The sequence below is a fragment of the Pipistrellus kuhlii genome, unplaced genomic scaffold, assembly GCF_014108245.1.
Source record: "Pipistrellus kuhlii isolate mPipKuh1 unplaced genomic scaffold, mPipKuh1.p scaffold_m20_p_1, whole genome shotgun sequence".
In the NCBI taxonomy this organism is placed as follows: Eukaryota; Metazoa; Chordata; class Mammalia; order Chiroptera; family Vespertilionidae; genus Pipistrellus; species Pipistrellus kuhlii.
This window is the reverse complement of record NW_023425404.1, coordinates 31,832,258-31,856,039: the sequence shown is the minus strand read 5'-3', so window position 1 is coordinate 31,856,039 and position 23,782 is coordinate 31,832,258. Positions and strand designations below refer to the sequence as shown.

Sequence of the window (23,782 nt, the reverse complement as noted above, 5' to 3'; positions counted from 1 at the left end):
TAGGTCTACCTGCAATGGGAAATATTGCTAATGACCATTTCTGAGAGATTATGAACCAAATGCCTTTTCTTGCTACACTCTCTTCATGACAGAGAACAGCAATCCTAAAACCTCTCAAGAGGAGTAGTTAGACAAGGTACTTGATTGTGAAATAAGGAACTAAGAAAACTAGCAATAATCTTGTGCAAGAATAAATAACCACATTTAAAATTTTATTTTTATATTATATTAGTTTCAGGTATACAACTTAGTGATTAGACATTTATATACCTTATGAAGTGACCACCCTGCTAATTCTAGTACTCATCTGACACCATACTTATTACTGACTATATTCCTTATGCTGTAATTTACATGAGTATATTTTTTTCTTAGTTCCATTAATTCCTAGTAAAGGGTACTGATTTTTTTCTGTTTATTCAGGGTAAATAAAATAAATAATCTGATGGATCATGTTGGAAAGACTTGTCATTCATGTATTGGCCGTGAAGTCAGATGTCAGGTGGAGATCTAATGGCTAGTCTTTTCAATTCCTAGAGAAGTTAAGCAAGAGAGTGATTGATATTGACTATTGCTTAGCAATCAAAGCAATCTTCATTTTCATATTAATTCCTTTCCAAAATTACCTATCAATTTTGAATGTTTATAGATTCATAGACAAGCCACACTAATACTGGATATTAGTGTTAATGATATGTATTCCTTTGCCAGAAATAGTCAGGAAAGATGAAATTAGCAACATGATTTGTTATCGTTTATAACCTAGGAATTTCTTCCCAAGAAAAGTTTAGTTTTCTGTTATGAAGTCTTTAAGTTATTTTTATTTGTGTGTTTTTTTTTTGTTGGTTTTTTTTTTTTGTGTGTGTGTGTGTGTGTGTGTGTGTGTGTGTCTTTTGTCAATACTTTAAAAAATACTAGTTATTTTTAAAACCACTAGTTTGGTAAGGCACTAGTCTCATCTTAAAAACACAAGATTTGGAACAACCAGTTTGATCATTCAGCAATTTAACCACTGTCTCCTAAATTTGTTTATTCTGAAGTTTATGGCATTTTGGTTCCCAAATTAAATAGGAGCCCCTCACATAGTACCTTCATGGAGCACCTATGGTGAGCCCAACTCCAGGTCAGTTGGGAAGACTCTACTTCTAGCCCCAGCTGAGGCCTCAGGCGCGGGAGATGTCTCCAGATGCCTTGGAGCTCACTGATTGTGGGGGGTGTTCCAGGTCCTGAATCTCTCCATCCTCCCAGAGCCCTTCAGTCCATCCACAGGTACTTAATAAATGCTTCCTGCATACCCTATACTATATCAGGACTTGGGAGAATATAAGCAAGAGTATGCACCTTACCTTTTAGGAATTTGGAAAGGTGGGATCAATAAGGCAGAACAGCAGAGGACGTGATTCCATCGTGTTTAATCTCGAGCATTGAGTAAAAGGAGCACAGGTGGGAAGGGTAGGGCGGGGAATAACTGTTGGCTGGCTGAGGAAGGGCAAGCTGTGGAGGATATTTGTACTGTCTGTTGAGCACTACTATGTGACAGACACTGCACCCCTATACATGCAGGTGCCATATATATTGAAAAGATGGCAAAAGTAGGTCTATAGTTGTGAGTATGCAAAACATGGAGTTAATAAAGCTATACCTGCATGCCTTTTCCCATGCAAACAACTGTAAACCTACTTTTGCCCACCCTGTATATAACTATGTATATCATGTATTCTTTCATTTAATACTCTCTACACCTGTGCCCCAGGTGGTTTTATTCCCTGTTTACAGAGGAAGAAACCAGTGCTTACAAAGGTTAAATAACGTTCCCTGGGTCCCTGGGCAGCTGAGCCAGAATTGAATCAGTCTATGCTCTGTACACTCTGCCAAGCAGAATGGAGGAGTCTTCAAATCCTCTCCCAGGCCTCCCTCACCGAGGAAGCATTTTCAGAGCTCCCTCCTCCGAACATCCCCGAGCACGGGGTGGGTGTGCTTCCTTGTGCCCACTGCTCTCCCCACTGCTCATGGCTGTTCCTGTGGGCGAAAGGGTTGCTTCAAATGGGCAGCATCTCAGTTGCTTTGATTCCTGTATTTCCCCTCCATGTCTTGTCAAGTGCTTTGCTCCTATTGGTCAGTTATTTTTTATTAATCAATCAATCAATTAATTAATGACTTTATTGGCTACTGATTTACTGTCCATACTCCTTAAAATATTTTGCAGCCTGGAGCGGGTAATCTCATCTGACTCATCCATTCGGGTGGAATATTTCATTAGGATTCCTTTCTAAGTACAGAAGCACATCTTAAGAATGAGGACAGTTGAATGAAGACACTGTTTCCTTTAAGACAACAGTCACTCGATGTCCTAAATAATTAACATACTCTTCTTTGGGAATGGAGCTGGGAAAAGGTTGGCTTCTTGAAATAATCATTGCTGCGGTCATAATCTTACGATTTATTTGGAGAGGAAAGTTCCTGAATTGGCCTTGCCACGTCTGGGCAGAATAAGAAATTGCCATTTCATCAGCATTTTAAAGTTAATAGCTCTGTTTCATAATTTACTGAAGCTAATGGGATACATTTTTAAAGCAGTATGCAATTCCCATTGATGTTAATGGGAGTTCTGGGGCCGAGTCTCTCTGCATTATTTGAATGTAGACTTCCATGGTCCCTCACAGCCCTCCTTCCGAAAGAATCGTTGTGTCTGATTTTGGGGGGGACAGTGTTATATATCTTTTCTTTAGAGAAACGTGAAAGTGCCCAAAATCTAGTTACACTGCTAAGATCTGTACAAAACCGATCTAAATTAACTCCCGTGTGGCTTTGGCAGTGCTCTTTCTTTTAAACTGTGCCACATCAACCCAACACCAGAGCTCACAATGTCGTTTACCTTTGTACCAGTAATTAACTCTGTGCCTGTTGTTCTTAGATGCCAATGTAAGCATCATCTATATCTGCTCCCATCAAATGAGTGAAGAGTTATTTCTGTATTACAATAAAATCCTGAGTCTACAGGCAGCTGTCAAATCGGGGAACCCTGAGGACAGAAGTGACCTGCAGGACAGGATCAAAATTATCACCCCTGAAGCTATAAAGATCTTCACTGTGAGTTTGTCTTCTAATTACCACGGCTTCAGGGATGCAGTAAAATTAAATTGGAAATTTTATAACTTGCAACGCTCTGGTACCCACCAGTGAAATATTATTGCAAGTTTAACAGCTATACTGATTAGACGACTAGTTGGACTGGAGGAGATAAATATCCCAGTTTAACTTTCAGACTTAGTTGAGCAGCACTTCCAACACTGTAGCTGAAGTCTAATTGGCTTATTGGGCGGTGCCACCAAGCACTAGTAGGTGAATTTATAAGATCTACGGTTTCTTTTTCATTTTGCGTGGAGGACACCAAGGCAGAGAAAGGCTGGGCCTGCCAGGGTCACAAAGCTAGTTCAGGGCAGAATCTAGAACAGGGCCCTGTGTTCTGACTTCCACACCCCTATTCCTTCAGTCTCATGATTCTGGTCCCACCTCTCACTCTGGGGAATTTGTACTTATTTACTATATCCTCCGGTTCATAATGAGCAAGGTTCAGGGTGTGTGTGTGTGTGTGTGTCTGTTTTGATTTTTAATTCTGAGTGAAATTCCATCCCTAGACAAGAACTTTTGGGAAATGCACGGATCCTCAATGGCAGTGTTCAAAAATAAGGCAGCACACGAGATGGCATGAAATGAACTTCGCTATATTTTAACAATAATTTAAACTTCCCATGTTAAACAAACAACATTTTAATACCTAATGGACATTGTAATTTTGAGGAGACGTGTGTGTGTGTGTGTGTGTGTGTGTGTGTGTGTGAATCAAGAGTCTGAATTTGCTAATACAGATAGTTTTCTCCATTCAGAAGTGGGATACACCGAAGTCAACTATCTATTGCCAGAGAAACTACTTGCATGCTTTACGTAGGAAGCATAGATGTGTTGAGTTACTTCCTACCCCTTAATCCTTTAGATGCACCATGATTTTTACCACTCCCCCCCAAAAAGGCCTGCCAGGGTAGTGGAGGGTTGCTATTAATATTTCTGCTTTGCTGAAACACTCAGTGAATTGTCATCAGATTTTGCTCTCTTCTACCAAGATGAAGATTTTTAATTTTCATAACTGGATACCTTAATGCAGTGTTTTTCAACCTTTTTGGGGCAAAGGCACACTTGTTTCATGAAAAAAATCACAAGGCACACCACCATTAGAAAATGTTAAAAAATTTAACTCTGTGCCTATATTGACTATATATAAAGTAATTCTCTTGAATAGGAATCAAATAAACACAAAGAAAGTATTTTATAATTACTTTATTATGAAATATTAAGTAAACAAAATAGTGAAAAATTATAAAATTCTTGTCTTGTCTGCACCTACGGCACACCAGGCAACATCTCGCGGCACACTAGTGTGCCGCGGAACAGCGGTTGAAAAACACTGCCTTAATGTTCCCCCTAAATCCTTGCTTTATTGGCATCACTGAGCTGTGGAAAGAAAGGCAAAACCCCGGGCGGGACAAGCAAAAGAAAAGACGGGGACAAATCATCACCACTCCTATTCTTAGGAACCTACCGATATCCACAACAGTGCAGGCATTGCCTTGGTGCTTCCCAGCCATCCCCAGGCCTCAATGGCAGAGATGCTGTGGACTTCAGGAAGCAAGGAAGAAAAAAACTGTCATTCGTGTGTATTTAATTTCCTGATTTTCTCCTGATAGCTGCTAATAAGGAGTTTCTGTGCATCTTAAATGCCCATATGCACTGAGGAGGCATCAAATGGGGAAGGGGCACTAGTTTGGGAGAAGAAAAGTGAGTGAACTATAACATATATCAAATGTGTAGAGACATTTTCTCATTCGATCCTCAGAACAATGCAGCAAGATAGAAATGATCGATTTCCTTCTGTGGGTGAGGAAGCCAAGACTCATTTTCCTCATCCAAAGTTACTAGTGGGGCCAGAGTACAAGCCTGAAGCTGTCTGACCCCAGAACATGAAGTGGAATGACTGCTTTACTCCTGGAGGACCTTGTAGCTTTGGGCAAGCCTTGTGCCTGTCTGTTCTTTTTTGTTGTTATATATATATATATATTTGATTTTTTTACAGAGAGGAAGAGAGAGGGATAGAGAATTAGAAACATCGATGAGAAAGAAACATCGATTAGCTGCCTCCTGCACACCCCCTACTGGAAATGTGCCTGCAATCAAGGTACATGCCCTTGACTGGAATCGATCCCGGGACCCTTCAGTCTCGCAGGCTGATGCTCTATCCACTGAACCAGACCGGCTTCGGCAGTGCCTCTCTGTTCTTTATCTGTAAAATTAGGTGGCCAATTGGACCATTTCAAAGCCCTTCTCAGCTCTATAGTCCTATCACCTGAGGAACACACCCTAGTCAGCCAGCCCACCCTCAAGCAGGAAAGAGGCAAGTGAGCATTCACCGGTGCACTGAGTTTCATTCAAAATTTAGTTTGCATTGTTGTGAGCAGAAACAAGTAGGGAATGTTTAAGTACATTTTAATACTTCTCATAGTTTAAGTTTAAATGATTTGAGTAATCACTCATAGGCAATCAACATTTTAGAATACAAAAAAATAAGCTCTCACTTTCAAATCAGTTCCTGCTCATGTTTAGTTATTGCTTTATTTCTTTTTAATGGGTTGGAGAGATTGTATCGGTGCTGATTTTCATTCAAATGGATGGCTTTGAGGAGATTTTTTTAAAGTGTGCCAAAAATCTGTTTGTATATCTCTCCAAGTTACAATGCAGTGTTTGAATGTGCAGTGGGTACAGAGTGCTATTATAAAGTCATTGTGTCTATTTTTGAACACTTTAATGTTTATGAAGATATCCTCAACAAATACCTTTTGTGTCAGGTTTAAAAATGCCAGTGGTGATAAATTAAATGCAATTATAGTGCTATGGAATTCAGAATATTTTATATTTTTCAAGCTGCGTTAATTCACAGCCTGGATCTAATGGTCATACAAGACCTGCAGTCAATAATGTGTACTCTGCCACTCATTCATATTCAAATCTTTATTAAACTCATATTGAACACAATATTAGGGCACCATCTTGCCTGAAGAATAAGGCATGTCACTGAGGACTGTAATACAGGTGGGGTAGAATACTTGCCAATGGGAATAAGCAAACCAAGAGGAGACAGAAATGCACCCTGGCTGCAGAAGTGCTCAGAGCCTTACTGTTACTTTCTATTGCTGCATCTGACTTCCCTCCTCACACCTCATAAACTCACCTCATAAGACTTCACTTCTCAATCTGTGAAATGGGACAGATATGGCTGCGGTGGCACAATAACTGCTAATACCTGGGTTTAAATCCTCCCTCTGCTGTTTCCTAGCTGTGTGACTTTGATCAAATCATTTGAGCCTCAGTTTCCTCATCTCCAAAAGAGGGGATGCTAAGAGGCACGGTGCGGTACAGATCAGATGAGAAAATACATGTCAAAATGCTTTGACCTTGTAAACTTAACATGAGAGGACTGCCACTCTGAAGCACTCTTCTTAAGGACCCTGAATAGCCCACCATGTACACTGTCACCAGCTCTCCTACACATTTACTATTTTCACATTTCCCAATTGAAATTATTTGTGGGGAAAGGAAAGGAGTGAAATAAACAAGGGGAAAGACAGGGATCAGCCAGATGGGAAACACAAACTCGTGATGTGCTGTGACCAGCCATTGTCTAATGGAGCATTGGGTTTCCTAGAACTGCACTCTCAGAAGTAGGTTGTGTAAATGGATTGCAGTTATGGTAGACAAGGCATGGTGCACAGATCCAAGGAATGTAGAACAGGACACGTACTCTGGAGGAAGGCCCAGAGGATAAATCAATAAATCCTCTTCTCAGAAGAGCTCTGGGTTGTTGTTTGTTTGTTCTTTCTTTCCTTCCTTCCTTCCTTCCTTCTTTCTTCCTTTCTTTCTTCCTTTCTTCCTTCCTTTCTTTCTTCCTTCCTTTCTTTCTTTCTTTCTTTCTTTCTTTCTTTCTTTCTTTCTTTCTTTTTTTTGGGGGGGAGAGGAGGGATGGAGTAAAATATACATAACATAAAATTTACCAGTTTAACCATGTTAAGTGTCCATTTCAATGGCATTAAGCACATTCACATTGTTGGGCAATGATTGCATTATCCATTATCAAGACTTCTTCAACATTCTAAGCAGAAATTCTGTACCCATTAAGTAATTAGTCCAGAAGAGTTCTGGTTTTAAAGAAAAAAGTTATTTCAGAGCTGGAAGGACCCTAGAGATGTCTAGACCAGCCTTTATTTGAATCTTGGGGAGTTTTCTAATTCACCTTGCAAGCTAGGAATTCAGACAAGACTGAAGTCCAGGGCCCTCCTTGGTCTCTTTCTCCCATGCTCAGCAGTTTTACACACAACAGTTTGATATTCCCAGAGATAGTTGCTCAGTGTTTCTCCATATCCTCATGCCATGTTGAGTAGCTAATTTTGACTAGAGTTGGAGAAGTAGGTGCTAGTCTACAAAATCCCTTGAACTCCCTAACTCTGGCACCTTAATAACATTTTAATGACTTTAAAAAGAGTTTTCTCTGTGATAAGTACTATCATTTATATCACATGTGTCAAACACAAGGCCCGGGGGCCAAATCCGTCCCGCCAGGCCTTGCAATGTGGCCCGCACCGCGCTGTCATCACTGCACTCCGCTGCGTTTCCATCACAATGACAGTTTATGACTGTTCAGTAAACCATTCGGCCCGCGATTTAGGCTGGATTTTAGATTTTGGCCCCTTCGCTGATTGAGTTCGACACCCCTAATTTATATTATAGAATAGCAACTCAATGTCATGCATTATAATAGGTATTTACTTTCATGATCTTGTTCTATCCTTAGAGCAACCCAGCAAATGGGTGTTTTTTCCCCCCATGTAACAGATGGCAAAACTTAGGCTCAGCTTCAGGTAGCTTATAAACTTGCTCAGGGTCAGGTAGCTTATAAACGATAGAGACAGATTCAAAGCCAGCACTGTTTGACTCCTAACCCCAGTCCTTCTCTAGAGGAAGTGAGCACGATTTTGACTTCTCATAGTTCATCACTGGTTAATGTCTTTCCCTCATCTATCCTCACCTGGTAAAATCCTACCCATCCTTCGAAATTCACCTCAGCCTCAACCTTTTTCATAATAATAGTAGTAGCTAACATTCATTAGGTGCTGATTATGTGCTAAGTGCTTTACATGCATTACCTCGTTCAAGCCTTACAGCATCCCTGTGAGACGAGTACTAGTCTTATGCTCATTTTACAGGTGAAGAAACTGAGGCCCCAGGAGAATGAGTCATCTGCCTTTTCAGCTCTCCCCATCAGCATGTGTCCTCTGCCTCCCTCCTCCATGCCTCCGGGGCCTTCTCTAGTTCTTTAGGCCCTTTCTCTGCTTTGATTAGTTATGCATTAACGGACTCATTTGTGCCCCCACTCCTTGAATGCAGAAGCATGGTTATATTCGTTTGGTGTGTGATGACCATCTGGCTCTGTCCTCAGCCCCTATTAGACATGCCAGAATTATTTATTTAATTGAAGGAGACAGTCACATGGATTGCTGATCTGGGTCTAAATAATCAAAACTAAAATAAGAGAGTTTTCCATTGGAAAATGAAAGCTTCAGTCTTGCTGAAATTTTCAAATGCTTTTTCATTCATGAATCCCTCTCCAAAGTGATTGGCCAAGAACCAGGATAATCATGATAAAAGGGACATAGTGTCTGAAACAGACTTTGTGGCAGAGCTTTGGAAAGGAAGTATCGGGCCAAATGCCGTTTTCCTGCCGAATCATTTAAAGAGTTGCCAGATTAGGAGTCCTGTATCGAGAAGAATCCTATTGGGCGTTTTTCTTCATTTTTGGTATTGATTTTCCAGGCGCTTTAGTGTTAAACCAGGCCAGAAGTGCTGCAGAGATGAATCACTATTATCCAAAGGCCGCCAGCTTCTTTTCCTTCTGACAGAAGGATAATTCCACGTGGATCAAATAAATACAGATGTGTAGTAATTAGTTCTATTCCCAGTGAGCCTATTTCCAACACACTAAAGATGTGAGCGATTATAGAGCCTCACCCCAACAGCTTTTATCAATTTAAACTGCTAAACAACAGGATAGGTCATAACCCAGCCTGCTATTAATAATGCATTTACGGTGTGCAGCATTATAAATTGGGTGCATGGGCTAGAAAAGAGAATGCCTTTTAACAAGAATGATATGCTCTTCCCCCAGAAGCAACACATGTGCCTGGCGTCTCACCTGAAGTACAGTCCCAAGGCAATCAAAAGAATAAAAAACCTCATCAGTGGAAAAGAGGCCTACATTGTCAGCGGGTTCCTCCACAAAGATGATCTGGCCGTGGCAGATATGTTAGACTTACCCATCCTGGGCTCAGAGCCTGAAATAGCTCATCTTTACAGCACCAAGTCTGGAAGCAAACGGATGTTTGCCAGCGCCAATGTGCCATTCCCTCCTGGAATAGCTGACATCTTTAGTCACCAGCAGGTAGGTGGGGTGGGAAAAAAAGAGGCTCTGTTCAAATATGTCACATCCTCTTGAAGCTTCAGGGACCTCAGGCCTTCCGGAGCCAGCTCTACCCAGCGAAGGTTATGTGGAATACTTGAGTTGATTTGTTAGATCTACTTTAGGACTTCATGTTTAGAGGTATTGTCCTTGAAAAATATTTACTCATTTGGATTAAGACATTGAAGACCCTGTTCATGCACCAATATGCTATCCATATTTATTGCCTCAACAGGAATTAGTTCGTCATAGTATTAGCTAGCCAACCATTGAGCAGGACCCTGGAAAATGGGAAAGACAGTTTTAGCTGAAAAGAGCCAGTTTGGAGAGCTCTGGGTGGGCTGGGGGAGGGAAGGGAGGGCCAGAGGAGTGGCAGAGGGAGTGTCTTTCTGTCAATAGCACTGACTGCAGGTGGCAGACGGCTGCAGACATCCTTCACTGGTACAAAAATCATTTGGTCCCTCAGGAAGGAGTCATAAAGGGAGGAGTGTAGTCTACATTCAATAATTTTCCAAACCCTAAAATGTATGTGCTATCGTTGTTGAGTGCTATTGAGTCTTGCTTTTATCTTCACTGATGACAACCCAGGCAATGTTTGCCATGAAATACTAAGAACTTTCTATGTTTATTGTGGTTAAAGATGCAGGCACATTCAATGTAGGAAAACCTTCTAATGCCGGTGTTCAGAAGTAGGATTTAAAACTTCCTTGTAGACACATCAGATTTGAGGGATGTCATTTCACCTATGGCACATGCAAACTGCATCACCTTACACAGACTTATAACTGGGTTCTGCTCTACTTGTTTGGAAAACATCCGTCTGAGGTCATCATCAAGAATGGAAGTACTCCACTGAGATTTTTTCCAGATACTGATACTGACTATCCTACCTAAGCTATCTGATTGTGTCAGCGTTTTGAATTCACAGATGGCGATGAATCAATAGCACTGACTTTTACCACTGTGCATCATAAACTTAAAGCTGGTGAAGGAAAGCTGTGATCATCTTAATTTAGGTTAATAAATATTCCTGACTACCAGTTGGATTTTAGCAGTAGTCATTTTTCTACTTCTGCTCTATACCAGTGTAAAATGAATGGCAATTTAAAACTATATTACATCTTTTGAACAGATAAATTCAAACAAACAAAAATCACAAATGTTTGGAAATAGTGTAAAGTCATTTGGTTTATGATTAAGTAACTTATTTATTTTTTAAGTCTAGTGTGAGCACCGTGAGCATTTCCTGTTTTGATCCATAAAGTAACCATGCAAGTTCTTTTTCTGGCTTATGCTCCATATGAAATATTGACAGCTTTGGTTAAATAAGCAAAAATAGTGATGCTATTTTAAAGCACTGTTCAATTTTCACTTAAAGATAGCACATAATTCTTTCCCATGGTGCAGTTTTTACAATATTATTGATCCTTTTCATACTGTAGGGGATCCATCAACAGACGCCCATTTATAGGATTCTCAGAAGCAACAAATAACAGGATTTGGAAGAAACATATGATAATTTTGTTAGTAGTTGAGTATCTGACTATACAATAAATCCAAATATACAATAAAAATGCTATGCCACAACACCTTTTCTTACACCAGCAAAATAATTTTATAAAATACTAAAGGCCCAACGCACAAAATTCATGCAAGGGGCTGGGCCCCTGCCCAGGCGGCGGCTGCCTCTGCCTGAGCCCCACCACCACGGCTTCATCCAGGTCATCCAGGAGGACGTCCAGTCTAATTAGCATATTATGCTTTTATTATTATAGATTACCCACCAAAGACTATTTCTACTTCTGCAAAGTATGATCATAATATAGTTAAATATGATGAAATATAGAATCTATCTTCTCAACACAATACTAGAGAAAGAAGGGATGTAACTTTGGAAGGCACATTTAAAAACCTTTAAAGGCAAAGCTCATAGCTACATGGTGTGTAGACCAGAGTATTTGTAATTTAAATACCCAAATTATCCACAGACCCTACTTGATAATTAGGGAACTAAGACAATTCCATTTCCACCCTATTTGAATACCCCATGATTGCACAGGGCTTCCAGGGATCCCAAGAATGCCTGTTTTGATGTCACTTCCACACTGCTGTGTAGTGTAGCATCCCCAGGGAGAACAGCTGAAAAAACACAACTCAAGAAAACAGATTGTACCTTTAATCAAAACAATTGTAATCTTCCAACTCCACACTTCAGCAGAACCATAATCTTTAGTCCTTTCACACTCTTTACTTGAAAAACTTTCCATCTGGTGACCAAAAAGTCATCTAAAGAGAAGAGAATAAGAATGTTGCAGCCCTTGCTGGGTAGCTCAGATGGGTGAGAGTGTCATCCCAACACACCAAGGCTGTCAGTTCGATTCCCGTTCGGGGCACATGCAAGAAATAACCAATCTATAATAATAAAAGGGTAATATGCTAATTAGACCGGATGTCCTTCCCCATGAAGTGGGAGCTGAAGGGAAGCCTGGGTCCCAGGTGCCAGAGGAAAGGAAAGCCAGTGCCGACAGCCAGAGGAAGGAAGACCTACTCTTGCAAGAATTTTGTGTAACGGGCCTCTAGTGAATGCATAAATAAGTACAACAAATTGAAGTCTCTCTCTCTCTCTCTCTCTCTCTCTCTCTCTCTCTCTCTCTCTCTCTCTCTCTCTCTCATTAATAAATAAAAACAGAATGTTGCAGAGACCTCCTTAAGTATAAGGACCATAGCCAAGAACAGCAGTGGGTAGGCTCATCAGAGCAAATGCTTAATAATGCTTTGCTTCTTTTGGGGAAGTATACACTGGAAAGTCTGACGAGAAGACCAAAAATAACATCATTTTGTGATTTAGTGAGTTATTTTTCTCCAAGGCTTTATTAGAAGAGTATGACTTATCTATAGTAATAAAAGCCTAGGTGGCCCTCGCATGCAATGCCATCACAAGATGGCCACCACAAGATGGCCATGCCCACAGTGGAGGTGGGGCCCAGTGCCCACTCTGTGCAGTGAGGCCTGGAGGTCCCACAGCTCCACACTGCATGGAGGAGGCCGGTCCCAGCGGAGGAGGTGGGTTGCAGCAGGGGAGGGCAGTTGTAGACAATCAGGCCGGCAGAGGCACAGTTAGAGGGTGATCAGGCTGGCAGGCTGGGGAGCAATTAGGAGCCAGCAATGCCAGATTGTGAGAGGGATGTCTGACTGCCTAAACCGGTTTAGGTAGTTGAACATCCCCGTAGGGGTGTCGAACTCAATCAGAGAAGGGGCCAAAATCTAAAATCCAGCCTAAATCGCGGGCCGAATGGTTTACTGAACAGTCATAAACTGTCATTGTGATGGAAACGCAGCGGAGTGCAGTGATGACAGCGCGGTGCCGGCCACATTGCAAGGCCTGGCGGGACGGATTTGGCCCGCGGGCCTTGTGTTTGACACATGTGCCCCAAGGGGTCCCAGATTGGAGAAGGTGCAGGCTGGGTTGAGGGACACCCTGCCCCTCCCTGCCACACACATATTTCATGCACTAGTAATTAAATAATATTGCTTTAGACTTTTGTCTGACTCAAACTTATCCCAAATGGCTTTATTGGTGGGAAGGAAAGTTGCTTCTCTTTTAACTTCTCTTTCCACCCACCTCTCTGCAGGTTGAGCTAGGCAGCCCAGTGGAGAGAGGATGAGCTTAGGTGTTGGAGTCAGGGCAACCTGGGTGGAGCCTCTGCTCTGCCACTCAGTGCTGTGCGATCGTGGGCCTGTTATTCAAATTTGCTGACTCTCGGTTATTTATATATGAAATGAAACTAAACATGGTGCCTGCCTCATGGGTTTTGTGAGTATTCAATTTAAAAATAAACCAGTTTGGCTCAGTGGTAGAGCGTCAGTCTGTGGACTGAGAGGCTCCAGGTTCGATTCCGGTCAAGGGCATGTACATTGGTTGCCGGCACATCCCCAGTGAGGGGTGTGCAAGAGGCAGCTGGTCGATGTTTCTCTCTCATCGACATTTCTATCTCTCTATCTCTCTCCCTTCCTCTCTGTAAAAAATCAATTAAAAAATATATTTTAAAAATAAATAAATAAAAAATAAACTACGTAAAGAGCTTAGTCAAAGGAGAGTTCAGCAATGTTGGATAGTATCATTATTATCACCATGATATTAAAGCTTGAACTTTTATCCCTTAGACTTCCATGTGATGGAGGGAATATTGTTTTAAATAGGATAGGTGTGTATTCCAGGAACATTGCTTCCATGAATGTTTTATCTCCTTTATCACTCATGTTCATATAATACATATAATATAATGCACTTGGTCAACTAACCAGCTGAACAAATGCATTTCATGTATGTTAATGAGAAAAATGTTAAATGTTTTGTAGGTTATAACATTTAAAAGCTCAACAAAGCACCAAATAGTTAATAGTTTTCAAGAATATGAATCTGTATAGTCTTTAAACTATAAAAGAAAACATCATTTGAAGAATCAATTAGTAAACACATAATTCCCTGAAAAAGAAAGAAAACAATACCAAAATCTAATTCTTTATTTTGCCTTGAAAAGCAGGCAAATGATAATTTCAATTTCTCATAAATAGGACGATACTTTTAAACATGCCTTTCGCCCCATTGGTTAGTGGTTTCTTCACATCATCCATACATCCCTTAACACTTCTTCCAGTCTGTCTTCATAGCTAGAGGGTAACCTAATGAACAGACCATTTGGAACAAAGACATGTGAAAAGTACAACTGAGCTAACACAGTAAAAAGGAATCCAGGAAACCAGCTACATTGAATGTTTCTGTGTCTTCACCCCCACAGATGATAGAACAGCTGAGTCAGCTGGTCATCGATCACCTGGAAATCCCACGCTGGCTCTTTAAAATGAACTATGAGTCTGGAGGAAACGGGACTGCCTTTTGTGACATTCTTCCCAACCTCCAGTGCCATGACTGGCTCCTAGACGAGTGTCACAGATTCAGCCGTGAAGACTGGAGCAAGAAGTGGGCACAGGTGAGTGTTCAATGGTGACGTGAATCCATGGTGTCTGTGTATGGTTAGGAGATGGAGCAGAGGGTTCAGCGAGGAGGTGAAGGCACTTTTTCAAGGCTCAGCAGTGTCACTTGCCAGCAGTGAGACTTTGGGAAAATCATTTTACCTTTCTGGGGCAATGGGGTTGATTAGGTTATTTTAAATGTCCTTTGATGGGGCCCTAAAAGCATTCAGTCATGTCTTCAAATTGATTATGATAATTGGGAAGTCATTTTAAAAAAATCATATTCAGGTAACATTACATAAGTCTCATCGTTCACTCTAAGTGGGTCTTATCGTGTTCTTCTAACAACTGACATTAATAAGCTACCTGCATTTTATTCTGAGAGAGCAATTCTATTAGTAAATGGTTGTCACCTGGAAGCTAATGCATAATAGCATTCTATCAGCAGTCATGTGTTTCTGAAGTCAATTTAAGGAAATGTGTGTAACTGCTGGTCCATGTGAGATGTTGAGAAAAATAGCACATCCTACCCAGAAAATCTCCAGGCCAAAGCTGAACAATAGGTAAGAAACCTTAGCATGTAAGTGGTTGTGTAGAGAATTTTCCATGTATGTTGGTGGAAGGACGAATTGTACAACTTCTTAGTCTGTTCCAAACTTGCTTGATAATTAAAGTTATTTTATAAGGCTTACTGTGTAGATTAAACCCACCATTCTAAACGCTGCCTCACTCTGCATCCCGAGGTTGAGACTACCCTGGCTTCTCTTAATCCCGAATCTCTGTCTTGCCTGACCTACTCACGACAGCATAACTGATGAGGAAAATTCAGACGTAAATTCCCTTCACCGATTCCTTCCCTGCTGATGTGCTTAACAGTGGGCTGTGCAATGATTTGCATCTCCTCTGAGCATCCCACTGCAGAAGTATATGAATCAAGACCCAAGTGATAGGGAGGGGCACACCAGAGAGAACCGCATTACTCTTGTGAAAGTGAGACAACGAATAAATCTAGAGAACAGTCAGAAGAGAGAGTTCCCTTTGACAAATGTGACTGTTCTCCCCATGATCTATCCTGGGCTTTACTTCCCCCTCCGTCAGAGAATGGACTAAATGCAGTACCTGTCATGGCCAGCTTTTTACATATTATTTAAAGGATACCAAAGTGAATTATTCTTCTAGGAAAAAAATAAAACAAGGAAAATGTATTTAATTTTGAGGCCCATGGAGGGTTCTCTTTGATTTTACTTCATATTGCACAGCGTTTTCTTTTTAAAGCAAAACTGGGGAGAGTCAATGATGAAAACATGACCTTTTCATTTAAAAATTTGAAATTGTTAGTGGTCTGGCCTTAATATTTCAAACTAATATATTTTTTTAAAATTCTCCTGACTTTAGACAATGATAAATTTAAAATATCTGACTTTAGGTTTAAAAAATATTTAAAATATTAAACACTAACTGAATTGCACTTGAAAGCCTAACTGTACATTATTTACTTTCAATTATTTTAAACTATACCGTTTTAAATTGTCACCAAATCCTTTTGGCATTATCATGAATGTTATTGAATGTGAAATTCTTGAATAATTAATAATCTACTGAAATCTTTTTTTTAACTTAATAAGGAAAAAATAATTATTCAGAAATCTTTTTAATCTTTGAAACCTGTGCTTAGCCATGGTCATTTTGCTTAGAAGCCAAATATAAATAAAATAAAATAAAAATAAAGCAGCTCTGAAGAGCTTTTGGGGGGAGGAGGGGCAAGGGGAGGGAGAGAGGAGGAAACTATTGACATTCTTTCGCCTTCAAAGTGAAATTGCACCCAGAGTGGAAGTGAACTGCAATCTCCATTGAGTGTAGCTATTGAGGATTTAGGATCAAAATTATCCTTTGTTCCAGGAGACCATCATAATGGTGCACATTTAGACATCAAAGCATTACTTTATGAGCACAGGCATGTTTTAATGTCCTATTACAGTTTGTAGACCTGTTTCTTTTCATAATGAAGATGTTGTGTCATCAAGCCTAGCCTGGCACATACAAAACATATGCTGGCAGGTTATTAAAAATTTCAGCTTCTTGATGAAAGACTATCCTGCAGGCTAAGAGTCCAGAGAAAGACTCCATTCTGAGAGAATTATTAGAAATGAGATTATGACTGTAAGCACTAAATTATGTTAATACTTACAAATAGCATCATTTGCATAGCAGTTTATGACACGATACCATGATTTTTCTCATTGGTATATTGTAGGCAACAGATTAAAAACAGGGCAGTTTATAGGAATTGGAACTATTTTTGAGATTCTCTTGCATCTGATGAGGATATTGATTTTAGACAAAGACATCGTTCAAGGATCCAATATAAAGGTCATTTTTTCCCCCTACCTATCTAATTTAGAACCAGTTATTTAACTGGTTGGGGTTGAGAGTTGAAACAAGGTCGTGGAGTCAACAAGTGCTGGAAACTGTAGTCCCATTTTAAAAATCAGTATAGACACGCAGGTGATTTTAGGAAAAGTGAAATGTCACATGATGGCCACAGTAAAAATGGGGCACACATCTCATTTCATTCATGGTGGCTTAGTACAATCCTCATTCTCTTCATCGCACCAGGTAACAAATCCTAATTCTCCAAAAGTTTTCCTTAAACTCACTCAAATAGTCAGTGCTTGTTAATGTTTAATGGATCCACACACTAGCTTATACTCCAAGCCCCACACACCAGTCGGAGGCACTTCTTCAGCAGGAATAAAGGCTTTAGTGAAGGAAGGCACACCTGTAGGGGGAAAGTCTTTCTGGACACACTCACCTAAGACAGCGTAGGGAGACCAGGTGGACATCAGCTGTGGTCCCAGTCCTTGCGGTGTTTTCTTTCTATTTCCATTTTTAAAAGGTATATCTTCCCTCCCTTGTTCCTGGGAGGTTGGCTTGGTGGCAGTGATGTTACTGGTGACAGTGCTTTTCGAACGGTCTTTCTCAAACGGCTTCTCTGTCTAGAGAGCTAAGCCAGTTTGCTTTTGGGTGTCCCTGGCAGACCTTCTTTGGGCCTCTGTATAAGATGTAGAGGTCTTGGCATCACCCATTTACCACAGAAGAAAAAGGAGAAAAGGGAAACTGAACTGGCTCTAAGCAGCTACTATATGATCTTTGCATTGTAGCCCTGGGCAAGAGAAGTTTCACCTGTGTTTGTACTTTTTGTTAAACATTATTGAGCACTTATTCACCAGTATAGTCCAAGCCTTTTGAGGTACACTGCTATATTTCATACCAGAGTTCCGGTGCACGACATTCTTGCCCTTGAGTGGGTGGGGGCGGGGGGGGGGGGGTCCCTACAGCCCAGCCTGCACCCTTTAGCAGACGGTGAAGAGGGTTGGTCCAGCTGGTGGCTTAGGCCCGCTCTCTGTGGGGAGCAGGCCTAAACCGGCAGTTGGACATCCTTAGCACTGCCACAGAGGTGGAAGAGGCTCCCGCTATCACAGCTTCGCTCACCAGCCATGAGCTGGCCAAGCGGCACTCCCCTTGTGGGAATGCACTGACCACCAGGGGGCAGCTCCTGCGTTGGTCAGTGCGGGTCATAGCGACCAGTTGACCAGTTGTTCCTTCCGCTCGCTGTTCAGTCGAGATTTGCATATAACTCTTTTATTTAGGAAATATATACTAGCATATACACTAATTCAAGGCACCCAAGCCTAGAAAAAATAGAATAAATCACAGTGGTTTTGCTTCCTTATAGAACAAAGTTAGCAAACCAAATTCAAAAGAGAACCATCAATCAATCAGTACCTTAGGACTCTCTGCTCCATTGTGAAGACCTCCATCCATTCAGATGGGCAAGTAACTGGGCCATAGGGGCCTCTGTTGGGTGGCTGAGCTTGGTGCCTTGAATGGTATTTATTAGGTGATCCTGAAGAACCATGACCCTGTAACCACATAATGTTTTGGAAAAGTTAAAAGGTAATATAACCAGATCAAAGGTATATTTAACTAAATAAGTTTGTAACCACTTTTCTCAAGCATAGTTGTTTTCATTTTTGTGTATTAATTTCCAAATGTGCTGTATTTATTTCTCATAGCTATTTATATGCTATTTAAACATCAGGTCTTCAACATTTTCAATGTTTACATGTGGCCATCACAATTAATGGTTGTATAATATTCTCTCATACTGATTTACTCTGGCATGTTAAACAATTCAACTAAATTGGAAATTTTAGGTTATTTCCAGTTTTCTTTTTTTCTTTTTTTAACATGTCAAAATGTATCTTATAATTGCTAGGAAGAGATACTTTTTCATGTCCTTATTTATTATTTTTTATATGTATACATAAAACACAACATCTTGGTATTTAAAAAAAAATCTAGGTTTTTCTAGGTTAAGAAAAAAAAAATCTAGGATATCATTTTCCCTGAATCAGTAAGGTATATAGCAATAATTATTCATTTGTTATATGTATTTTTACATCTTAAAAACTTGACCTCTTTTGTAGGTTCATGAATAAACTATTAAGGCCTTGAATTTCTTTGCATTTAATAACAACAACAACAACAACAATAATGGCATTATAGAATACCAGTTGGGTGTCAGGCATTTCAGTACTTTACATGAATTGTCTCACTCAATCTCAGGAAAATTCTAAGGTTTTTGTTCATTTACTCTCATACCACTTTGATAAGGAAGGTATCGCTATTTTGTTTACAGATGGAGAAACTGATGTTTGCCCAAGTTCATAGAGCTAACAATGGTTGTGCCATCTTTAAGACGCACATCCATACCTGCTGGCCCAGTGTTCTCGCCACATGTAGAAAAGACTCCTTGTTTGAAAATCCCAAAGAAATGTTCCCCATCAGGTCCTCCCATTGTGACCTGCGACCTTTGTGGCAAGTTTTCTGCTTTCTACAGAGACTTGTGAAAAAACACAATGGTTCTTTTAATGCAACAACCTTTGCTCTCAAAGGTCCACCCCGAGATTACTTAGCGGGGACCATGGGCTCTCTGAGTCTCTATCTCTTCAACTGTAAAGAGAGAGAATACCTGTCCGGAGGGGAGATGATGAGAATTCAACGAGATAACCTTTGGGAATTGACTAGCCACGTACTCAACACACAATACGCCTTCAAGAGATGTTTCCTGTTATTATTAAAATTACCATAAAGTTGCGTTACAATTAAATTACAGGTAACATCGAACACATCCATACAACATAATCTTTCTTTAATTATTTAGAAGGTCTTTTAGGGTCTTCTTTTAGGATTCCAGAATATTTTCAATGCTTCCATTATCCTTATATACATTTGTGGAAGATACAGAATGGTGACCCAATCGTGCCTACCCCCCTTATTTCCCCAGATAATGCCTTTAAAAGAATAAACTTTGATAGTAGCGCCCTGGCTTGAACTTTCTACACGTTGAGTAAAGAGGCATTGACCCGATTGAGATGATTCTGACCATGAGACTGAGACCCGGTCGCTTCATTTTCCCCGTTCCAGTTGGTGTCTTTTCTAATTAGTGTAGCAGCACGTCACCACCATCGCTGGAAAAGTCTTAATCATTTACATATTTTTCCTTATCTCTGAAAATGACTTAGAATGTTTTCTTCCAGTTCAGTGGTTATTTTCTCATGTAGCTGCCAGGGCTGGGTCTGAGGTGCCTCTCTGTGCCTGAGGAAGATGACAGGAGAGCGAAAATTGCCTCCGCGAGTGACATGAAAGCCAGGTCTCCCTTCCGAGGACCTATAATCATCAGCTCTACAAGCTGTTGGTTTGTGTGTCCTATTGATTTAATATGCTTCTAATCAGTACATAAAGCTATGGGCCTGCCGTGTTAATTTTTCATATGCTTGCAAAGTACCCTTTGATTTTCTGTCACACGTTAATTACAGCGTTTTGCCATTAAATAGGGAGCTTTGTGTAAACTAATTACTAGGTAATCATTGTCTACGGCAAGCGTGCTGTTTGTACCTTTTTATTTTATTCTGAAAATGCGCGGATCTCGCAGTCTGGAAACACTCTACCTTCCAGCCATTAGCTCTCACTAATTCATAGCATTATTGTGGTGAGAGTAGAGGAGTTGTAATTGTTGTGGTATCAGAGCTGTTAATTACCGGAGTAAACAGTTGAAATGGTGCCAAGGTCTATTGTATGAGGCAGAGAAAAGGAGGTTTAAATGTTACTCCCGCCATCTGGGGACCAAGGGAGAGGCAAATGCTGGAGAACAGCAGTGAGGCGCTCTCGCCGCCTCAGCTCCGGGGTTGGTGGCCATATGGATCCAGAATATTCTGAATCAATTGAATTTAACTGCCAGTTTTTGCAATAACAGCGTGGAAGGAAGGAATAAAGCAAAAGATGAGAGGAACGAGAATCGGTTAGTGTTTGCACATCCAGGGAGTCCCCCATTGGAGTTCTTTTGGAAATATCCACTTTGCTGAAAACCACAGGAGCAGGCCCGGGTACTCGGAATGGATGCCAAATGAGTTTCACTCTCCTTGCCCGCGACTGCGCCATTTGCTTCTGGTCATCTGTCCCCCGTGCCCCGCGGGCAGAGAGGGATGCCCTTGAGAAGACCGGGACTTTCGTGTAACTGTGCCAGATCGAACACAAATCCTTACTTTTGGGTATTTGAACAAAGCATAGTCTGTAGAAAGAAAGCAATAATAAATATCTAATGCTATCACACCCACCTTACATATATGCATCTGTAAACAGGGGGAATATCAGAAAAGATCCAGCTCTTCACACTGATTTTAAAAAGTAGATGCTTGTCCGTTCCTTCTGTTGAAAATTAAAATATAATTTCCCCCCCCCCCCCGAGTCTCTCATTTCATTCCACAAATTCACCTTCTCCCACACCAATTGAAAGAAAAATTAAACCCCCAAAGGCACGTTTTCTTTTGTTTTTAATTTTCAACTAAAGAGCTTAATCAGCAGATGCAATGATTTTTTTTCCCCCCAACCAGTAATATTTCTCCACCTGGAAAGAAAGAAACCAATCTCCAATCATCATACTAATGATAGCTACTTCCACTTCCGGTTGAGCTTTAAACCGCCTGGATCCTGCTTTCCAATATTGTTTTTAAAGATATCTTTAAAAAAAAATTCGTATGCATTTGCTTGATGTCACTCGTATTCAATAGAATGTCCTTCAAACCCATCTTCCCACATTAAAAACATTTTTTTTTTTTAAATCTGCCACTTGCTGCTGTACTTTTTTCGATAGCATTCCCCAAACAGGAACATTTTTTTTAACCACCCAGGATTATTTATCTTTAACCGTTCCTTTAGCAGCTGCTGACGTGACTTAGGGTGCAGCGTACACAACTCCCATGAAGAGAGTGACCCCAGGCCGCCAATCCCAGGCCGCCATGCGCCCGGCCACCCAGGGCAGCATCCTTCAGGCTTGCAGTCCTGGCGCGGGGAGCATTTTTTTTTTCCCCTGCTTTTGTGGGTGTGCGAAGTCCCATTAGGAATTTCCAGAAACGCTTCATCTTGATCCACGCAAAGCCCAGCTGCAGCGGGACTGGGTGAGCCCGGAAGGAAAGCCACGGCCCCCTGCGGAGGCGGGGAGACAGCCACAGCAGTGCAGATGCTGTGTTGCACGGAAATGAGCCTTTCTAGGGCTGCTGATCTGGGCGATGCATTGGTGCCGAGCTCCGGGTGGAGGCGCGACCTGTGTGCCTCAGTTGGACAAAACGCTCCTCCAGTGGGATCCACTGCTAGGCCCGCACTTGGGGGCAAGTGGAGGCGGGGGCAGCGAGGGCAGGCTCGGGGGACAGGAGGGGCCGGGTGGATAAGGCCCGGAAGTGTGGGATTACGGGCCGCGCTCTCCCCATTCTGTTTAATGAGAGCCGCCGCCGCAGCGAATCGCCTGCCACACAGCCGAGATGGGCCATTAGCTATCGGGGAAAATTGTCTCCGCCGCTCTCGGCAGATGGAGCAAATATTTTACAAAGCAATTTTACATACCGAAAGCATTTGTGTGCCTCCGTAATGCTGGCTGTTTTGCATTACGCCACCTTCCACGGCAGCATAATTTTCCATCTCGTCGGAGGCAAAGTTGGCATTTTTGATTTCTAAATTCTCAATTAACAATTAAACATGGAGCACTAAAGCAGTCTTAAGCTTTAAGTAGGTGTGGGGAGTAGTTTATGACTTGCCGGAGACGGTTTCATTTTTTTTTTTTTTTTCTTCTTCGTCCTCTCAGCATATTTTTGCACCCTAAGGAGGGACTGTTTCTCACCCTCTTCCTGGGAAGGAATGGGCGCAGATGCCGCTACTGACTGCAGGGCGAGGGGAGCCCGTGCCCAGGACTGACCGGAGCGTTTGCTGGCCTCTGCCAGCCAACATGGATGCCAGGAGCCATGGTGCGGCCACCCACTGGTATCAGCTTAAAATGTTTAAACTTCAAGTAATCGCAAACCCAACTCAAAGGAGCTTTTAAGATAAAGAGAATTTATTGTCTGGCTCACGGAAAATGCAAAGATTGGTCTGGCTTCCAACAAAACTTAATCCAGTGGCTCAGTATCACCAAGGAACCAGTTGCTTTCCATCTCACCTCTCCATTTCACACCGTGTGGGCTCCATCCAAAGGCTGCTGTTCTCAGGGTTGACGATGGCTGCAATAGTCCCTGGAGCTTGTTCTTCGTCAAGGCCAGTGGTCGGCAAACTCATCAGCCAACAGAGCCAAATATCAACAGCGCAACGATTGAAATTTCTTTTCAGAGCCAAATTTTTTAAACTTAAACTTCTTCTAACGCCACTTCTTCAAAATAGACTCGCCCAGGCCGTGGTATTTTGTGGAAGAGCCACACTCAAGGGGCCAAAGTTCCGCATGCGGCTTGAGAGCCGCAGTTTGCTAACCATAGCAATCTCAGAAGAGCATAAAGCCTCTTTCTCAGTGTGGAGAGCAGCTACAGTGTTTGGAAAGGTTATGGTCCGAACCTGTGGTCCCATGTGACTAAGTGACATAAGCTGCAGGAGGTGCAGCAAGTAAACAAAGCTTGATCAGGTGCACGTAATTGAGTAGATTCAGAACCCAGGAGAACATTGTAACCGCGTCCTTTCTTTGCATCGTGTAATCTAACTATAAAATAAAGACTCAGCTTGCAGGCCGTGGCATTGTCTCTCTCCATCAGAGATAGTAGTGTTCCACCCAGACTCACTTTTATTCTCCTGTCTGTCTTTTCTTAATCCTTCACCGCCCTCTCTCAGGCTCACCAAGCCTGGCTGTGCAGGCGCAGCACACTCAGGAGG

At 41.5% G+C, this 23,782-nt stretch overlaps 1 protein-coding gene across 1 annotated transcript in view; it reads left to right on the top strand.

The window, feature by feature from the left end:
- The window catches only part of IQCH (IQ motif containing H), a 197,268-nt gene that overhangs the window by 108,244 nt on the left and 65,242 nt on the right, over positions 1–23,782 (top strand). Inside the window, exons 13-15 of the mRNA XM_036437981.2 lie at positions 2,915–3,090; positions 9,269–9,541; positions 14,359–14,550. Coding sequence (XP_036293874.1) covers positions 2,915–3,090; positions 9,269–9,541; positions 14,359–14,550 — 641 coding nt within the window. The remainder of the gene's footprint in view (positions 1–2,914; positions 3,091–9,268; positions 9,542–14,358; positions 14,551–23,782) is intronic.